The sequence below is a fragment of the Malus sylvestris genome, chromosome 17 (genome assembly GCF_916048215.2).
Source record: "Malus sylvestris chromosome 17, drMalSylv7.2, whole genome shotgun sequence".
Classification (NCBI taxonomy): Eukaryota; Viridiplantae; Streptophyta; class Magnoliopsida; order Rosales; family Rosaceae; genus Malus; species Malus sylvestris.
This window is the reverse complement of record NC_062276.1, coordinates 1,279,699-1,296,855: the sequence shown is the minus strand read 5'-3', so window position 1 is coordinate 1,296,855 and position 17,157 is coordinate 1,279,699. Positions and strand designations below refer to the sequence as shown.

The window sequence follows — 17,157 nt, the reverse complement described above, 5'->3', positions numbered from 1 at the left end:
TGCTCAACACCCAACATTTAAATTTCAGAAAGGAAAGGGGATGTCAATGTGTACCCAGTTCCATCGATCCATGTATGCCCACCACGTGATCGATGATCTTGGATCGATATCGGTCTAGCTAATGAACATAATAACAAAATTATAGAAATTAACTATAATATATTGTTATTTAAAACACAATATTGATCACATTTATGAGCATTCACAGTTATATTTAGGACAACAACGTTGTATATATAACGAAAATTTTCATTATGCTCGAAATACGGGTGGTATATTAGGTGTCATTATATAAGTTGAGAGAAGTTTTAATTTTCAAGTTTTAAATTTTTTTTACACAAGTATCTCACCACTTATATAATAACACGTGGTGTATCATCTTTTGTTCCTAACATACTAAAAATCTCTCCTATATATGCACAAAACCATGCATGCAACTTCGGTTCTTTCATCAATTAAAGGAATAAACACCAAGATCATGGATTTCTTCTCAGTTGGAAATTAAAATTATGAGATTTAATTTATGTCATAGGTCTATATTTTATTTCGCATTTTCTCGCAGAATTAGCATAGTTTGAAACTTGTAATTAATGTCCATGTTGTTGGTTCTAACTTCTTGGTTGGCACATAATCTATCTAAACAACCAAACCCTAATCCAAATGCCAAAGGTTAGAAATAAGAAGAACAAAGATCCTCGTTTTTCCTTCCATTAATAGTTATTTCTATTAATGTAGCAATAATTTTAGAACCATGCATGATCCACTAAACCCGGCCAGCCAAGAGAACCCATAATATCTCTTCTATCTCCTTCCCTCTAACACCAAATTAAACTATAAATATCCTCTCTCTCTCTCTCTGTCTTCGATTAATTTACTCCACAGATAATCCCTACTCTCTCTCCCACTAATCTCATATATATTAAGCTTAATCACCACCCACTTCCACCTCCATAATTTGGTACGTTGGTTTCGCAGTCGTATATATCCATCTCTCGAGAAGTATTGCAAATTAAAGAACGAAACAAAAGGTGACACAAAAGTATTACCAAACAAGAAGAAGCAACGATGGGACGTCAAGTCATTGTTCTTGCCCTAGTATTTGTAGCCATTACTGGTGTTTTAGCACAAGAGCCAATCACGTCACCACCCGCCCCCTCCCCGGCCTCCTCCCCTGACGCCACCACCTCACCATCACCTTCCAGCTCATCAGCTCCTTCTCCCAGTGGTGAAGACGCCAGCACTCCGGCCTCAGCCCCAAGCCCCGCTAACGATGTATCATCCGCTCCTTCTCCCGACAGTGGCGACGCAGCTGCTCCGGGGACCAAGGCCACCGATGAGACGCTTGAGATCGCGGCTGCCCCAGAAGGCGGGGCCGCAGCTGAGGGAACCTCGGACGCTGAGGAGGATTATCCCACTGATGATCTCTCAAGGCTCATAAAAAACTGAGGAGCTTCTAATTATCAAATTAATTGAATTGATTGAGCTTTTATCTTTCATTATAGAGTCTCTCCATACGTAGACTTAATTATGAATAAGTACGAGAAAGATCATCAACCTGTATTTTACATTTTTTTTTCCGTCCTCTCTTGACATGGATTTTTTTATTATTTTTTTGTATCCTTTGTACTAGCTATTTAATTTGATCAGTATATACTAATTTCAAGTTAATCTTTATATTTAGAATACTAAAACTATTGTGTAACTTGAATTTTCACTTGGAAAAACGAATTGCATGGTAAGCTATTTGTTAGCAATAAGAATTAAAGAAGCATACAGCAATTTTATGTGAACATAACTGTTTTGGAATCTGCATGCATGTAAGCCTACGCCTGAGTCCTGACCCTATTTTCCTATCAAGTTTATATGAATTGTTGGAAGTTAATTGGAACATATGTATGATTGTATCAATGTTTATGTTATCAGAACTTGTTTTAGCACGATGCTGGCACACTGCGTGTATGCATGGAGCAACTAATCAATTTATTAATTTCTACGTGGTTAAGTTATTTTCAACGATTAAGATATTGTCATGCCATCTACCACATTTATTATCATTCTTTTAGAGTAAGACTTTTATCACAAATGATCTTTGAAACTGATTTAACTCATCATTTGATCCCTTAATTTCAAAATCGCACTTGAAATTGACTACCCGCACATCAATTTGGTCATTCTTTGTTAGTTCTTCTTTTAGTGTGCTGACATGATACACATATGAGGTCTACAACTCTAATAAAATGGTGCCACGTGCAGTGGCGGAGCCAGAATTCTGAATGAGGAGGGGCCTTTCACAAATATATATATATGACTGTGTGTAAAAAGTTGAATTCATAACATGTTGACATATGCAATTTGTGTAATCCTCACAAAACTGAAAAAATTATCTTAAATTCAATACTAAGAAGAAAAAAATGTAAAAATCCAAACAACCAAGTAAGAGGTAGGTTGTGGAAGGCTAAAGAAAATACAAAGAAGTAGAAAAAGAAGAAAAAGGCGGAGATGTCTGCAAATAAAGAAGGTGGGTTGCTTTAGAAAATTATAGGGTGTATATTACTGTTAGGTGAGAGAATCGAACCAAAAGTGGGGTTGCTTTTTCTATTTAAAATTGCACATCTCTTTTAAAACTCCCCTGCCAAACTTATCGTTTCATTAGACAGTAAAAAAGATTTAAAATCAAAACAGCTTAACGACGTCGTTTGCTGCATCTTCTTCCATGAGGTTCACACCTCAGATGAAGTCAGGATGGACCGGGGACTACCCTAGTCTCTTGGTGGCTCCGCCCCTGGCCACGTGGAGTATACAAACTAATTCCTTCTTTTAAATGATTTAAAGTTGTAAGTTTATAAAATAAAAAAATAAAATAAAAATAAAATATAAGGGAAATTTTCAGAGTGCTCGTACGTGATTGCTATGACTTTGCTCCTGTAGGCGTTGGCTCTGCCATCGCCAGCGAAAGATAGGCGTTGCTATGTTCTGGTGAAGGATCGACGCCACTATCCTGGACAGTTTCGAGGTGATTAGCTGACGGCTTGCGATCACCTGTTGTCATCAACTCTAAGAAATCAGAAGATGGCCGGCCGGCTTCTAGATTATTTGACAATAAGGGGTAATTAAGTTGATGTTCAATTCCATTGCAGTGCAGCCTTGCACAGCTCGAATCATTTCTTTGGTTCTGGGGTAAGGTTGGCGTGAGGAGGTGAAGACCTCCGTTCAACATTTTGATTTTAGCTTTTTCTCTTCTTTTTTTTTTTTTTTTTTTTTTTAGTTTTAAATTATTTTTCCACATGGTACTATTTAAGTGGACTTTGGGCTCAAATTGTGTGCCACGTTAGCATACTAACACAATAACTAATGGAGTTTTTACAGAAAGACTATCATAATATTGCAAACAAATGAAAAACAATAAAGAATATAATTAAGAAAGATTTTCTTCAAAATGTTCTACTATAAAATCAATTGGCAATATGAGAAATAGCTCAACCTCTTATAAGCCCATGCAAGGTCCCCCTCCCATTAATGTGAGACTCATTCTCAACACGTCCCTTCACGTGTGGCAACTTTTCAAGCCTAATACGTGGGCAACACAACGGGGTGACGTGGAGCGCATGTGGCTGTTTGGCTTCACATGTGGGCAACCTGCTCTGATACCATGAAGAAAGTTGAAGTTCCACCATAAAATCAATTGGTAATATGGAGTAGCCAACCTCTTATAAGTCCATGCAAGGTCCCTCATCCCATCAATATGAGACTCATGCTCAACACAGTTTATTTCAACCAATTATCATGATTCATATTCATTAAAACCCCTATTTTTCACTTGACAATGAGACGATCAAAGAAAAACAGAAATTGAATGAATTTGTATTTGGTTCAAATCAAACTTCGTCATATATGAAGGAGTGGGATTCTCTCATCTTCAAAGATTCAAACTTTGTATCACATCTTACAAATCCAATCTTATGTCATTTGCCTCACTAGAACTTGCTTTGAGATCTCTCACGATATTGTATCACATCTTACATTCTCTTAGTGATGAAAGTAAGCATTAGAAATTTACCATCATTGTCATAGAAGCTAGTGCCCTACATTTTTTTTTTCCCTTGTTCGCCCCATTGAGCCTTTACATAAGCCTTTTTTTTTCTCTCCAACCTACATTTTTTGTACCTAGCCTTAGTTACAAATTTATCCTACCCTACTAAGAAGCTAGTAGAGACATTTTTTTAAGGAGAGTTCTAGGTTGTTTAAGTATTGAAGACGCAAATTTTGAAGAAAGCCAAATTACAAACAAAGAGCCAAAGAATAAAAGAGGAAACGAGATCATTGTGAGTGACTCACAAAGTGAGCTGTCAGAATCATAAGAAATTATAAGAAATTAAGTGTGTAGTTTGTACATGAAGAGCAAGAATCATAAATATAAAAAAAATTCAATGTGCAGTTTTATGTCTGTTCTTGTTTCAAATCCAACCACTCCATATACTGCAAAGTTGCCTTGTTCATTGGTGCATTTCTCTGTCAATTTCATTTTCCGCAACTCCTTTAGTTTCTTAAACTTTGTGTTTCCCATATCTTCATTTCTTTAACCAAGTCTCTAAGCCACGTTGCAATCCTTTTGCAAGAACCTACTTAATCTCTTGAGGGTAATTTGTTGATGTGTGTGGAGACGAGATCAATCTGCAGCATATGACAATTTAACATTCATGAAAAATTCTTTTGAATGTAAACACTTAATCCCACACACCTTGACTGACATTTGAGTGTATATTCCTGGTGAGATTAGGGGTTACATTTAAGTTGCCTTGTTTCACTACATTGCATTTACATAGTCTCAAATTTTGGCTCTCTTTCACACATATTATTGTTTCACTACATTGCATTTACATAGTCTCAAATTTTGGCTCTCTTTCACACATATTATGGTTTTTTGTGTATCGCGTGTTTTGTTTATTTTACTTGCTGTCCACCAATTCTTGTGTTTTTAATTTTACTTGCTGTCAAGCATGTCTCTTTCCTTTTTTTTTTTCCTTAATTGTTTTTTTCCTTGTTTTTTTCTTTCTCAACTAATGCGTTTGTGCAGCATCATCAGTATCTATCAATTCATCTTCTTATCCTTATCTCGACTCATCATTCTCAATTGCCGATAATGATGGTTCTTTTGCTGATATTTGGTTGACTGCAGAGCCTTAGCATTTGTCTTTCTTTTATAGTTATCTGTTGGTTTTTTAGTTGTATTGGATTCTGACTTCTGTTTTGTTATGTTTTGTTATATATATATATATTGCTCTTTTCTTGAAAGTTGCACAAACCATTTTTTTTCTGAGTGTCATGGTATCCTCAGTCCGAGCGTCTTCGTGCTTTGAAGTTTGAAGACCAAACTCCTGTTATTCACTTTTCCTCTTCTTGTCCCACTGCCCGTCCTATGAACCGTGCTCATCCATCTTTTGATGTTCTTCATTTTCAAAGAGAGGTTTTCAAACAACTTCTCGACATGAGCAAGAGATTCATTCTTTTAGAGGAATTCATTAAGACTTTTTTCATTGACCTCAGTCATAGGTTTTCTAAATTGGAGCAGTGTATTCAGCGCATACCCAACAATATGCTCGCTTCAGTTATCAATCTTTCATCTTTTGATTAAGATTCTGGATTTAGTTTAGGTTTTGTTATGGCTCGTGATGACTGTGTGAGTTATGATATTCCTGATGGGCCCATCAGAAAGATCATAATCTACATAGTCATCATGAGATATAACAAAACCTAAATTAAGTCAAGAATCTTCATCAAAAGATGAAAGAAAGATTGATAGCTGGAGAGAGCATATTGTTGGGTATGTGCTGAATACACTATTCCAATATAGAAACCCGACAACTGAAATCAATGGAAGAAGTGTTAATGAATTTCTCTAAAAGAGAGAATCTCTTGTTCAGTTCGAGTTGTTTATAGTGGCAGTCGCCACTTTAGATGGTCAGCACGAATCTGTTCCATAATGATGGTATGTAAATATATACTTTCTCAGACCTAGTCAACATTGTTCTTTTGTCATACATTGTGTGTGTTCTTGTCACGTACATTCTCATACTCTCTATTTTATGGCAGCTAACCACAAAGATGGTACATGTTTTAAATTTTTGTTACACATGCCAATGCGTGATTGGTTTGAAATATTGCCACAACGATAATCCCTATTGTAAGTTAATTAGTTTATCTCACCCCAACGCCTATATCAACTAAATGACCAACTAATAGTCTTTAGTTTAGTAGCAGTTGTATTGTTGAAACGAAATTTAACTTACATGAATGCAATGATATATAAATTGTTGATATTTGGAACCCTTATGCTTAGTTGTCTTCGACCCAATAACTAGATAAATTGTTGTTATGCATAGATTGTTATTTCATGATTCCTTAGCCTTATACTTGAAAATTTTGACACTTGACATCTCACATAACCTCTTGATTAATTATAATCAATATCTATTTACTGATATGGAAAGTAAATGAAAGCACAAAAGGAGAAACGAAGAATATATCATAAAGGCCAAAACCAAATCTTACCACAAAGGGAATTAAGTTCCTTGTCATCTTTCTTTCTAAATTTCTAATAATAGTTTGTTCTTACAAAATCATGAGTAGAAATACACGCAAAGTCTGAATGTTTGATGGAAATTCAAGATCCTTGTAATTATCGAACCACAAAAACGTTATTGTTAACACAATTTTCATAGCACAATTGTACTACTTCTCTATTAGAAATGAGATTCACATATATTGGTGGACCCTAGCTCTATTAGAGATGTGGTACAAATGTAACCTTAACCATGATTCGTTAAGCCCGCTCAGCCAAGAAACCACATTACTTTTAAAACACAAGCTAATTAATTAATTAATAGAAGCCATCAGGTCATAACAGAATAAACTAACTCTGGCGTCTTATCCTCCACAGATTTCCTACGCTGTCTCCCTTCCACGCTAAGTCCTATAAATCTCATTCCCTTCCAACCATGTTATGATCCACATACGTCCTTTGGTTGCGCAGTGTTTCTCTATATTTTACAACTATAAATATATATTTAGTGACAAACAACTGCAATAACCATTCATTAATCATCCCAACACAAGAGAAAAATCTACCTTACGCGGCAAGTAAACGAATTAACGCAACAGGTTATAAGCCACATCAAACCCTAATTTTGCTACAAAAACAAAAGGAAGAAGAAGAGCGAGAAGAAAAATGGCACGTCGCGAATTGATTCTCATTGCTCTGATCTTGGTTGCCATTGTCGGAGTTGCGATGGCAGCAGATTCGAGTAGTAGTCCTTCGCCATCGGAATCGCCCAAGAAAGACGACAAAAAAGACTCTGACAGTTCATCTTCATCATCAGATAAGGACAAATCGTCATCAGATAAGGACAATTCATCATCAGATAAGGACAATTCATCTGATGCCCCGTCATCATCATCGGACAAGGACAAGTCATCATCGGACAAGGACAAATCATCATCGGACAAGGACAAGGATAAGTCCTCATCCGCCCCAAGCCCATCAGCACCATCCCCCAAGTCATCCGACGGTGGTAAGTCATCAGACAAGGACAAGTCATCATCTGCTCCGGCTCCAAGCAAGGGCAGTGATAAAGACAGCTCATCTAAGTCACCTAAATCCTCCGCAAGCTCGCCCGACTCCAGCAAGGACAGCGGCAAAGACAAAGGTAAAGACAGTTCATCTCCGTCGCCTAAGTCTTCTTCCTCCAGCTCTCCCAAGTCCTCACCGTCTTCAAGCGCCAAGGACGACAGTAGCAGCAGTCCGGCTTCTTCCCCCAAGTCATCAAAAAACAAGGACAAGGACGACAGTAGCTCTGCTCCATCTTCCGACTCCTCTTCCAGCGCCTCCGCCCCTTCCCCCGATGACTCAGCCTCAGCATCCCCTCCTGCCCCTACTCGTGACACTACTACAGAGGCTCCCTCTGACGTTGTGACTGCGGACACACCCTCTCTCGCTGAGGCTCCCTCTAAAACCGCCGCCCTCCCCACCTTCTTCTCCACTGCCTCCACCGCCGGTGCTCTCGTGCTCGCAGCCGCCTCCTTCTTTGCCTTTTAATCAAGCAAGGTTGAATTAGCTAGTAGTCACCCCATGAGTACTTGCATGCGCATTCATATTATGCCCTAATTAATTCAATGTTGGATCCTACGTGGTCGTATAACTGTTCGTAACGTCGAATGATCCATATTTGTCCTGTTTCATTCGTTCACTTTCCCTTTTTCCAGATAATTAATGAAAGGGCATTTGCATTAAGTATTAGGGCCTCCCTCTATTAATCTTGTTTGCATGGGTTAATTATTGCACGATGAAAAAAGATTTCGAAACCTAGCTGATTTAATAATTTACATTAGAGAATTCATGCATATGCATGCATGGTATAAGGTCTCTAAAGAACAAACGTATATGCTTTTTTATGTGTTGGTGTTCAGGATGATTAAATGTGGATATATATCATAAAGAGATTTTTTAGTGTGACCAGCACACGGGATGGTACACCATGTGTCACTATACAAATGGTGGATATATGTGTTAGAAAGTTAATAACTTCAAAAATAAAATTTTTCACCACTTACATAAAAACACATGATGTATTATATGTGTTCCCGTGACAATGAAAAATTTCTCCATATCATGATCACCAGCTGCAACGCTTGTAGCTCAAGTAATAATTAAAAATATTTATTCATCCACTTAAGGTTATAGGTTATATGATGCTGTTAGTTCTTATGGCTGCCCAACATAACAAATCCATTAATGATCAAGAAGTAACTAATAGAAAGGAAATTAATAGAAATTTAACCTAATCCATGTGCTACTTGGCCAGTGGACTCTTACGTACTTAAATTCGAACTTAAATACAGAGATGAAAACACATTCGCTCTAACTTGTTTACCTCTTTAGAAATATGATTGTTTTGGTTTACATATTTGGGTTGGACCCGTAAGAAATAAAAGTCTAGTTTCGTTAGAAGTGACCCAAAAGAAGAATCCACTTGGTGCCTCGTCTACATTACATCACAAGCCCAAACAAAAATAGCAAAATAAAAAGCAAAAACAAAAGGAAAATACCAAAATGGGAATCCCAATCCCACCGACACTCTGATGATGTGACATACCCGGACCCAAAATAGTAATTTCAAGAATAGGAATTATATGAGCGTTTTGGGTTGTGATGGTGATGCGATATTTGAGAAATTATTTTGTGTGCCGGATATACCAAATGGAATTGTACAAGTGGTTGAAGTTTTTTTTTACTTTCGAACCGATTGTGTTGTTTTATTTGATGGACTAGATCTTATTACCGGCATACTAAAAACTCTATGATAAAATTAAAATTTTTATTTATTATAATATACTAGACAATGTTGTCCACATTAAAAAAAAAATATCCTTCGTGATATTTCTTGTTGTGAAAATTGGGAGCAATCTATACACGTGTGTTAGTGCAAAGACTTTTTTCAGTGAGAGGCCCCACCCACAAAAACAATGCAAAAGCTTTTCCAGAGACCAGAGGCCAGAGGGGCCTGCCAAAGCCCAGATTTTAGCACTATCTTGTGCGAACTTATGGCTGTGGGTCGTTTTTCTTGGCATTCCCTCCACTGTGCCAAACAAGTAAGAGGAAAACATGTGGAAATTCCTACCTCTGCTTGCAACGTTTCTCTACCTTGACTAAAGATTTGAAAATTGTTGGAATCAATTTTTTGCATAACCGTGTATGGAGGAGTTATGTGAGAATGGCTGCCTACGAGCAAGAACAAACAACCGTGAGCAACCTAGGGTATTGGTGTGATACCAGTCAACGACTTTCTTACGATCAAGTGAGGATAAATCTTATAATTGAAGCAGTGTGCAAGAGATCAAAGTGTAAGAAAGCATTATATGCCCTAGGGCTTAGGTGGTTGTGTTTATACTAGTTGGGAGAGAGTTTTTCAAAGAAATAGAATCTGTATTAAACTGGAATAATTCTAGAAGATAACTAGTATAAGATATTGCTTCCTTTTGGAATTTTGATTACTTGTGGAGCAAGCATGGTGGATCTCAGTGAGGTTTGCGAGCCTCGCCTACCATTGTGGAGTCTAACAAGATGTGGTAGCATTCATGGTCTATTTAGGCGACTTAATCTGATTGGAGTCATTGAATCTATGACCGGACTTCTAAGGTACTTGTATCCCAATCCTCCTTACCCTGATCTAGGAAAATTCATTGTCCCACAAAAATATGTGAAATAAGGTCATTTAATTATGCAAAATTGGCCATATTATTGATTGTATCTCTAATACAAGAGAGTCCTATTATTGTATGCTTGACTCATCTGTATTACATAGGCAATCAACAATTTGATCAGTTTTGTATGTCCAAACATAATATTAATCATATCATATCGACACTCCTTCAAAGTTTAATTTGATTGAACAATTTAATCAATAAGCTATTATTGGCACTAAAAAATCATTATGCACTCCACATTTATAAAAACACAACAAAAATTTTAGAAGTGCATCATGATAGTTTTAGAGCGCCAATAGCAACAACCTTTAATCATACTTAGAATTATAGTTTCTTGTTATCTAGTCTAAACCAAAGTCGAATACTAGTTCAAATTAATCAATGGTTGAGACTGAATACAACAAAATTGTATGCGGAACTCATCTTTATTAGAAATTATCAATTATTGCAATTTGTCCCCTAAATAACACTATTATATGGACACTTTTCCAATGATAATTTGAATGATACTTGAATTTTGGCTCCATGTTGATTAGACTTGTGGGCTCTTGAAACTTTAAAGATGATGGATCTTATGAAGGACTTAAATGAAAAATGATCTTTGGAGTTGGAGATGGCACAAAGCACAACTATCCCATGAGTACTAGATTATAGCATTGATCAAAGGCACATGAAAGAGCCTGGCAAGACCACTTCATAGTGCCCCATTATTCAATCCAATATGGTCTCATGGATGACATTTGGTCTCCAACAACAAATCTTGAGTTGGAAATAAATTTTAATGTGAGTGCAAAATTAAAAGCCATTTAATTTTGCTAACTCATGTGTTATATAAGTGTACGACATGAGAAAATTTCAACATATCAGCTTGACCACATCATTCGTACAGCATAAGTTAAACTCAATTAATCAGCTTGACCAAATCATTCGTAAAGCATAAGTTAAACTCAATTAATCAGCTTGACCAGATCATCCGTAAAGCTTAGGTAAAACTCAATTGCAAGATATAAGCTTGTGAGAGGTGGTATACGAACAGAGAGATTCTAAAAAAAAGTCGGTTTGTTAATTACTGATGTGATGAGGTTGACCTACTTTTGTACGAAAGTTTTAATATATTACACTTTTTTTTTTTTTAACACTACGTGACGGTATAACGATCAAACTAAACAATAACTAGTTAAAAACATTAGGGCAAAATTTTACACAACTCGATCCATGAATTATCAAAGTTCAGTCATCATCACATCATCTACAGCAAAGCGAAATCTGGATAACAAAGCACAATCCACCCCTCCACCCAATCACCACATCCCACGTGTCATAAAGCAAATGCGTCAGCATCATCATCTATACGGGACTGATGATCAATATGGCCTTTTCCCAATGAGTCAAAATCTGAGCTCTTCCTCTGCTGCCTCTGCCTCTCCCCAAAATATACTTTCCAATTTCTTTTTCTAACCTTTTCGCGATTAATTAATCGATTTATCAGTGAACAGAGAAAGCAAGAGAGTTGAGAGAGAGAAGGCAAGAGAGTTGAGAGAGAGAGAGAGAGAGAGGGAGGGAGATGTGCAACAAGAAGAGTCCTTCTGGTCACGACGATCATGTGCAGAGGAGCTCAATGATTGATGATATGATCAAGAAAGAAGAAGACGATGAAGAAGAAGACGAACTGATTAAAAATTTAGCAGCTCGGAAATTCAGAACAAAAACCAGAAAACCCAAGTTTTTAAGTCTCCGATCCCAACTCATCTCCGAAGATAACGGACAAAGTTACAGAGCACCCAACAAAGTTACATCAACGAAGGCCAAGACCCACCACCGCCAACGCCGCCGCCGCCGCCCCCAGCTCAACCTTTTTCCGCTGCACCCGGAAAATCGGGTCGAGAATGATTTTGAAGATAAAGGGTACATGCAACAGGACGAGAACGTGGCCTTGCTGTTCGAGTCTGACGGCAGCGCCACTCTCAACGGCCTCCTAACCTCCACCGCCACCACGTCGACAATGTCATCCGATCTGGAGGAAGCAGAGTCCTTTTCCTACTACAGGGGACGGGATGAGTATAGAGAAGAAACAGAGTGTGACATTGTGCGGACGGCGATGAGGAGCAGAGAGAGGGAGACAAGCGTGGAGAAGTGGGTGTGTTTCTCGGAGTTGGTGGAGGAGAAGAGAGAGAAGGACTGCTTGGCTAGCTCGACGACAAGTACTACCGGTACACGAGGCGGAGGTGATGGTCGGGATGTTGGTCATCGACGGTGGAGCTGCGGCGGAAAGGGGCTGTCGTTGGCGTTGAAGCTGGATTATGAGGAGATATTGAATGCTTGGTCCGATAAGGGACCACTGTACATTGATGGAGGAGATTCCCCACAAACTGTACCTGACTTGATGCATCAGCAGGATCATCAGCTTTTTCAGCTCAATGATAACAGCAGTACTCCCGATGTAAGAATTTTTTTGACTTCTTGCCCTTTTTCGTTGATCGGTGCATTCACTTTGTTGAACTTTATGTGTAATTTCACCTTCAAATTAATTCCATTGATTATGTTTGTGAAATATAAATTGTGATTGACTATAGTTTAATAATGCAAATGTCATAATCATAACGGTTTATTTTTTTTTTGGACATGGATCCTATTCGGAACCATGGATCATAATCCTGAGAATCCATCAATTCGGATTATTGAAATTTAATCGATCAGCTAAAGTTATTATAACTTTTAAAGTGTATCACTGTTCATAACCGTTTGATCAAATTTCAATAACTCGGATTGATAGATCCTTAGGATTAAAATGCATGGATCCGAAACGATCCATATCCTATTTTTTTAATCATCAATTAAAAATTGTATATGTGAAATCAATGTTGTCGGTCTCATCTACAACATTATATTTGAATGTTACCATTTGCATTTTGTGCGAATATCTCCCGATCAGGAATTGGTCACGGGAGAAAAATGTATTCATTTGACACTTTTTGTATTTGGATGTTCTTAGTAATGAAACACTCAGTTACTTCTGTTAAAAATAAACATTATATTGTCTTGGTAAGGAATTAAATATTTTTTTGATCAAATTACAAATTAATTAAAGGCCTAACTGTATTAATAGTTCCCATTGTGGTAGTATAGTTGAAAAATAGCCCATATGGTAAAACACAATTCGGATTTATACCCCTGTGGTGATGTCCGTTAGCATTTTGGTTCAAAATTTAAAGTTTTGTTAACTCACTGTTAATTATTAGCACGTGAGCCATACATGTGAGAGTAAAATGTAACTCTCGGTTAATTGTTAGCACGTGAGGCTCACATGTGATGCTAACTTATCTTTTTAGTTACACATGTGAGACTAACTTACTAATAATTACCAAAACCTAACAGACTTTGCCACAGTATCCTAATTGTTTTTACAATATGGGCTATCTTTCGACTACTCTAACACTACGGCACTGATAATCCAATTAAGCCTTAATTAAATATTGAGGTTCCATCTGTTGGGGTGTAGCCTGAAATGCATGGGACTTGTTCAGGGGTCAGGTGGGAACTTAAGGAGAGTCCCGGAAGAGGACGGCAGCTTAAAAATGAAGATGGAGCAAAGACTGGCCAGTGTGTTGAGATACAAGGAAAAGAGGCTTAACCGGCTCTACTCCAAGCGGATCCGATACCAAGTGCGAAAGCTCAATGCCGAACAACGACCCCGTATGAAGGTACTCTTAATCTCTCATCACAACCAAGTGTGTTATATATGTTCTGTAATTAATTCAGATGACTAATTTCGTATTAATCGTTCCATATATCTATGTTGCAGGGTCGATTCGTGAAGAGAAATTGAATTAACGCGCGTTTTGAACGTCTGGTTTCGATCTGACCTGCATAACTTACCAAGAGGATGGAGATAGGCATGGTTTTTGGTGTTTTGAGTTAGATATCCAGTGCATGCGGATGTTTTCGTTTCCCTATTCTTTCCTGCTTTGCTTGTCACTCACGTTACTGGGAAGAGGGAATGATAAGTCGTATGCTTCTTGCGTAAAAATATATGCACAAATCACATACACAAAAAGATGATATATATGAGAATCAATCAGACGTTATTTAACGTGTAAATATTGCTGTTTAATGTAGCTATGTTTGTGAGATGGATAATTTCTCAAATATTCCGTGAACCATGACTACGAGCTCCTTCTTAGCAGGAATTTCGTTGTACTGAAGAAACGATGAGATGATATGGCTCCCGCAAGGGCCATGTATTTACCGTAACCTTCGTGTTCTGAAGCAAAAAAGGGGCGAAATAGTGAACTTCATAACATGGGTTCCTTACCTTAATTGGTGTGGATATTTATAAGAATAAGATGACCAATATATAGTAGTGTAGAATTTTATCAGCTGGAACTGGAAGTGGAAGATCATAAGTTGACAGAAGAAAAGAGTGCACAAAAACTGCGCAACCCGAGCGTTTTCTTGAGTATGTTCATTTGTACTCTCTATCGTCTGTCAACAACAAGAAGATCCTCGATCGTTTAATTTGGAGCTAGCTCGCTCAAATAATTTATATATTCAAGAGGTTGCTGGGCATGTTCCATATACCCTTCCCCCTCCTCTCCTGTTTTTCGGGTTCAATTTGTAACGTTTGATTTAGAGATGAATGGTTTTGATTTAGGATATATATATCTTTGGAGGAAACATGGTGAGGCTGCTATATTGGCACCAGAAAATAGTACTCCTGCAACCCTCTATGTATGTTCCTATGTTTTGAAACAAGTTCGTCATTCACTCACCTAGCAAAATGCATCTCCAATAGTTCAACAATGCCTTTTCCCCACTACTTTGGATCAATCAAGTGCAACTACCAACTACAGCCTTTTAAAGTCACCCCAAACATGGATTCCGTCAAGTGGCTCCTGTAGTATGTTCGTTCCCTTCTTTTAAGTTTGAAATCTTCTACAAACTAAAATAATTTAGAATACTGTCTAATGGTCATATAGTATATGGTTAGTGATATTCATTTTCATTTGTAAGAAGAAAATCTTAGGTTCGAATCTCATGGATCGTGAATTGAAAACCAATTTATTTCTTAGGTCTTACAGTAATTATATCTTTGTATCAAAGAAAAGAGAAAAAATAAAAATAAAAAAGGATGATCGTCTTGTAAAACAAATGTCATCCCCAAAATGTGGGCTTTATCTCCTTTTTCAGCCCAATGATATCGTTAGAGCCCAACATTTAGAAAGTGACGTTCATGCATGTTCTAGTAGCCGATAGAATGTTCAAGTAATTCACCTACTGATTGATCGAACATCGTAGAACATGTTATCTTTAATAAAAATCCGAAGATAACTATATACTAGTAATTAGAAGGTTCAAGACGCATACATCGAACTCCATAACTCCATATATAAATCTCTCCTGCAACCAAATTAATCAGCAACACCAGCAAACTAATCTCTTCCTAATCATCGATCTTAGCCTTTGCTAATCATACAAAATGTCACTCATTTCCCAAGTGTTTGGCGATGAAATATTCGACCCATTTCTCTCCTTGATCAACAAGTGTCCTGTCCTCAACACCCCAACCGACTGGAAGGAAACCCTAGACGCCCATGTGTTTGTTTTCGACCTTCCGGGGCTGAAGAAGGAGGAGGTCAAGGTGGAGGTTACTGATGGAAGAGTGCTCCAGATAAGTGGCGAGAGGAATGAAGAAGAAAAAGATGAGAAGAGTAAGGATCGTAAAGATAGGTTTCACCGTGTCGAACGTTTCCGGGGCAAGTTCCTAAGGAGGTTCCGGCTGCCGGAAAATGCCAAGACAGATGAAGTTAAGGCATCTATGGAGAATGGGGTTCTAAAGGTCACTATTCCCAAGCATGAAGTTCAAAAACCTCCAAAGAAGGTTATTCAGATTGAAGGAAATTAATTAAACGAGAGTTTCACAAATAATCATGTGATAATGTGTGATAATAAAATGTATCATGTGTGGTAAGCGTGATTTTCTTGTTTTCGGTTGAACTTAAATTCAGAGAGAGAAGCCTTACTGTTTTAACAAACTTAGCTACGTCTAAGTCTGCATATCATGTGTGGTTTTTAATAAAATGTGATAGTTTGTGCATGTTTAATTGTTGTTTTTATATCGAATATATATCAAACCTTGGAATCAATTATTTAGGGTATATGTTTCTGGTTGAATTAAAGCGTTGGGACATGGATGGAGCAAACCATAAGGGATTTGTCTAAACAATAATCCCGTCTAAAAGAAAGTAAACAAAAGGTTTAAAATTCAATTACAAGATTTGAACAAGCTTGGTTTAAAAAATCATTGTGCTGTTGCTGCCGGCCACTTGCCAAAAGCCAAAAGCTTTATGAAGTTGTTTCTCTATGCAGTTGTGGCACAAACAGAATGTCTTTCAAGAATTCGGCCTAACGACCGTCACAGTGGCATGGGACCAGTTAGTTGTCCTGCATTTTGCTAATTGAACTTTTAAGTGTACTTTGTACTCGTGCGCTCACTTATTTGATCTGTAATTAAACTCCATTTAATTATGTACTTAAGCATCTGCACGTGGTGTAATATTTTAATGAATAAGGGATTGGTTTTTATCCGAGTTCAAAACTATTTTATTTTTTAAATTATTATAATAATTTCAAATACTTGAAAGATTTGAAAGAAAAATACTTAAATACCATGCTTTTGAGACATTAAACGGAGCTAGCTTTTAGCTCAACCAATAGATAGATAGGATGTCAGCTTTTACTTTTAAGTAATGCTAAGTAGAATAAATTGTCAAACTAAATTATGTATACTAAATAAAAATTAAGCACATTAATCAACACTTAAGTATAATTCAATTATCAACTTTTATATTATTAGTTTACAAAATTTAATGTTTCTAGCGATATCTTTTACTTTTTAGT

General features: G+C 37.2%; 4 protein-coding genes across 5 annotated transcripts; all 4 read left to right on the top strand.

Annotated features, from left to right (window-relative positions):
• Window positions 1-874: 874 nt before the first annotated feature.
• Window positions 875-1,674, top strand: LOC126611683 (uncharacterized). The gene has a single exon (XM_050280058.1). The coding sequence runs from the start codon at window positions 1,066-1,068 to the stop codon at window positions 1,444-1,446; it is 381 nt and encodes a 126-aa protein (XP_050136015.1). The 5' UTR covers window positions 875-1,065; the 3' UTR covers window positions 1,447-1,674.
• Window positions 1,675-7,002: 5,328 nt separating this feature from the next.
• LOC126609935 (uncharacterized) lies at window positions 7,003-8,287 on the top strand. The gene has a single exon (XM_050277867.1). The coding sequence runs from the start codon at window positions 7,226-7,228 to the stop codon at window positions 8,090-8,092; it is 867 nt and encodes a 288-aa protein (XP_050133824.1). The 5' UTR covers window positions 7,003-7,225; the 3' UTR covers window positions 8,093-8,287.
• A 3,352-nt stretch (window positions 8,288-11,639) lies between these two features.
• Window positions 11,640-14,390, top strand: LOC126612420 (zinc finger protein CONSTANS-LIKE 6). 2 transcript variants are annotated; one of them, XR_007619061.1, is made up of 3 exons: window positions 11,640-12,700; window positions 13,760-13,961; window positions 14,063-14,390. XR_007619061.1 is itself a non-coding variant. In XM_050280820.1 (3 exons), exons 1-3 carry the CDS (start codon window positions 11,825-11,827, stop codon window positions 14,084-14,086), a joined length of 1,077 nt encoding a protein of 358 aa, XP_050136777.1. In that variant the 5' UTR covers window positions 11,643-11,824; the 3' UTR covers window positions 14,087-14,390. The 2 variants fall into 2 exon arrangements, 1 of the variants encoding a protein (XP_050136777.1); XM_050280820.1 differs by having other exon boundaries at window positions 11,643-12,700; window positions 13,785-13,961.
• A 1,245-nt stretch (window positions 14,391-15,635) lies between these two features.
• Window positions 15,636-16,361, top strand: LOC126609883 (class I heat shock protein-like). The gene has a single exon (XM_050277818.1). It carries the CDS (start codon window positions 15,737-15,739, stop codon window positions 16,160-16,162), a length of 426 nt encoding a protein of 141 aa, XP_050133775.1. The 5' UTR covers window positions 15,636-15,736; the 3' UTR covers window positions 16,163-16,361.
• Window positions 16,362-17,157: the final 796 nt, after the last annotated feature.

Excerpts from the sequence above, each read along its gene's own strand:
- LOC126609935 (XM_050277867.1), top strand. The coding sequence starts at position 7,226 with ATGGCACGTCGCGAATTGATTCTCATTGCTCTGATCTTGGTTGCCATT.
- LOC126612420 (XM_050280820.1), top strand. The coding sequence starts at position 11,825 with ATGTGCAACAAGAAGAGTCCTTCTGGTCACGACGATCATGTGCAGAGG. Across the intron at positions 12,701-13,784 it reads ATAACAGCAGTACTCCCGAT|GGGTCAGGTGGGAACTTAAG; the intron begins GTAAGAATTTTT and ends GGACTTGTTCAG. Across the intron at positions 13,962-14,062 it reads AACAACGACCCCGTATGAAG|GGTCGATTCGTGAAGAGAAA; the intron begins GTACTCTTAATC and ends TCTATGTTGCAG.
- LOC126611683 (XM_050280058.1), top strand. The coding sequence starts at position 1,066 with ATGGGACGTCAAGTCATTGTTCTTGCCCTAGTATTTGTAGCCATTACT.
- LOC126609883 (XM_050277818.1), top strand. The coding sequence starts at position 15,737 with ATGTCACTCATTTCCCAAGTGTTTGGCGATGAAATATTCGACCCATTT.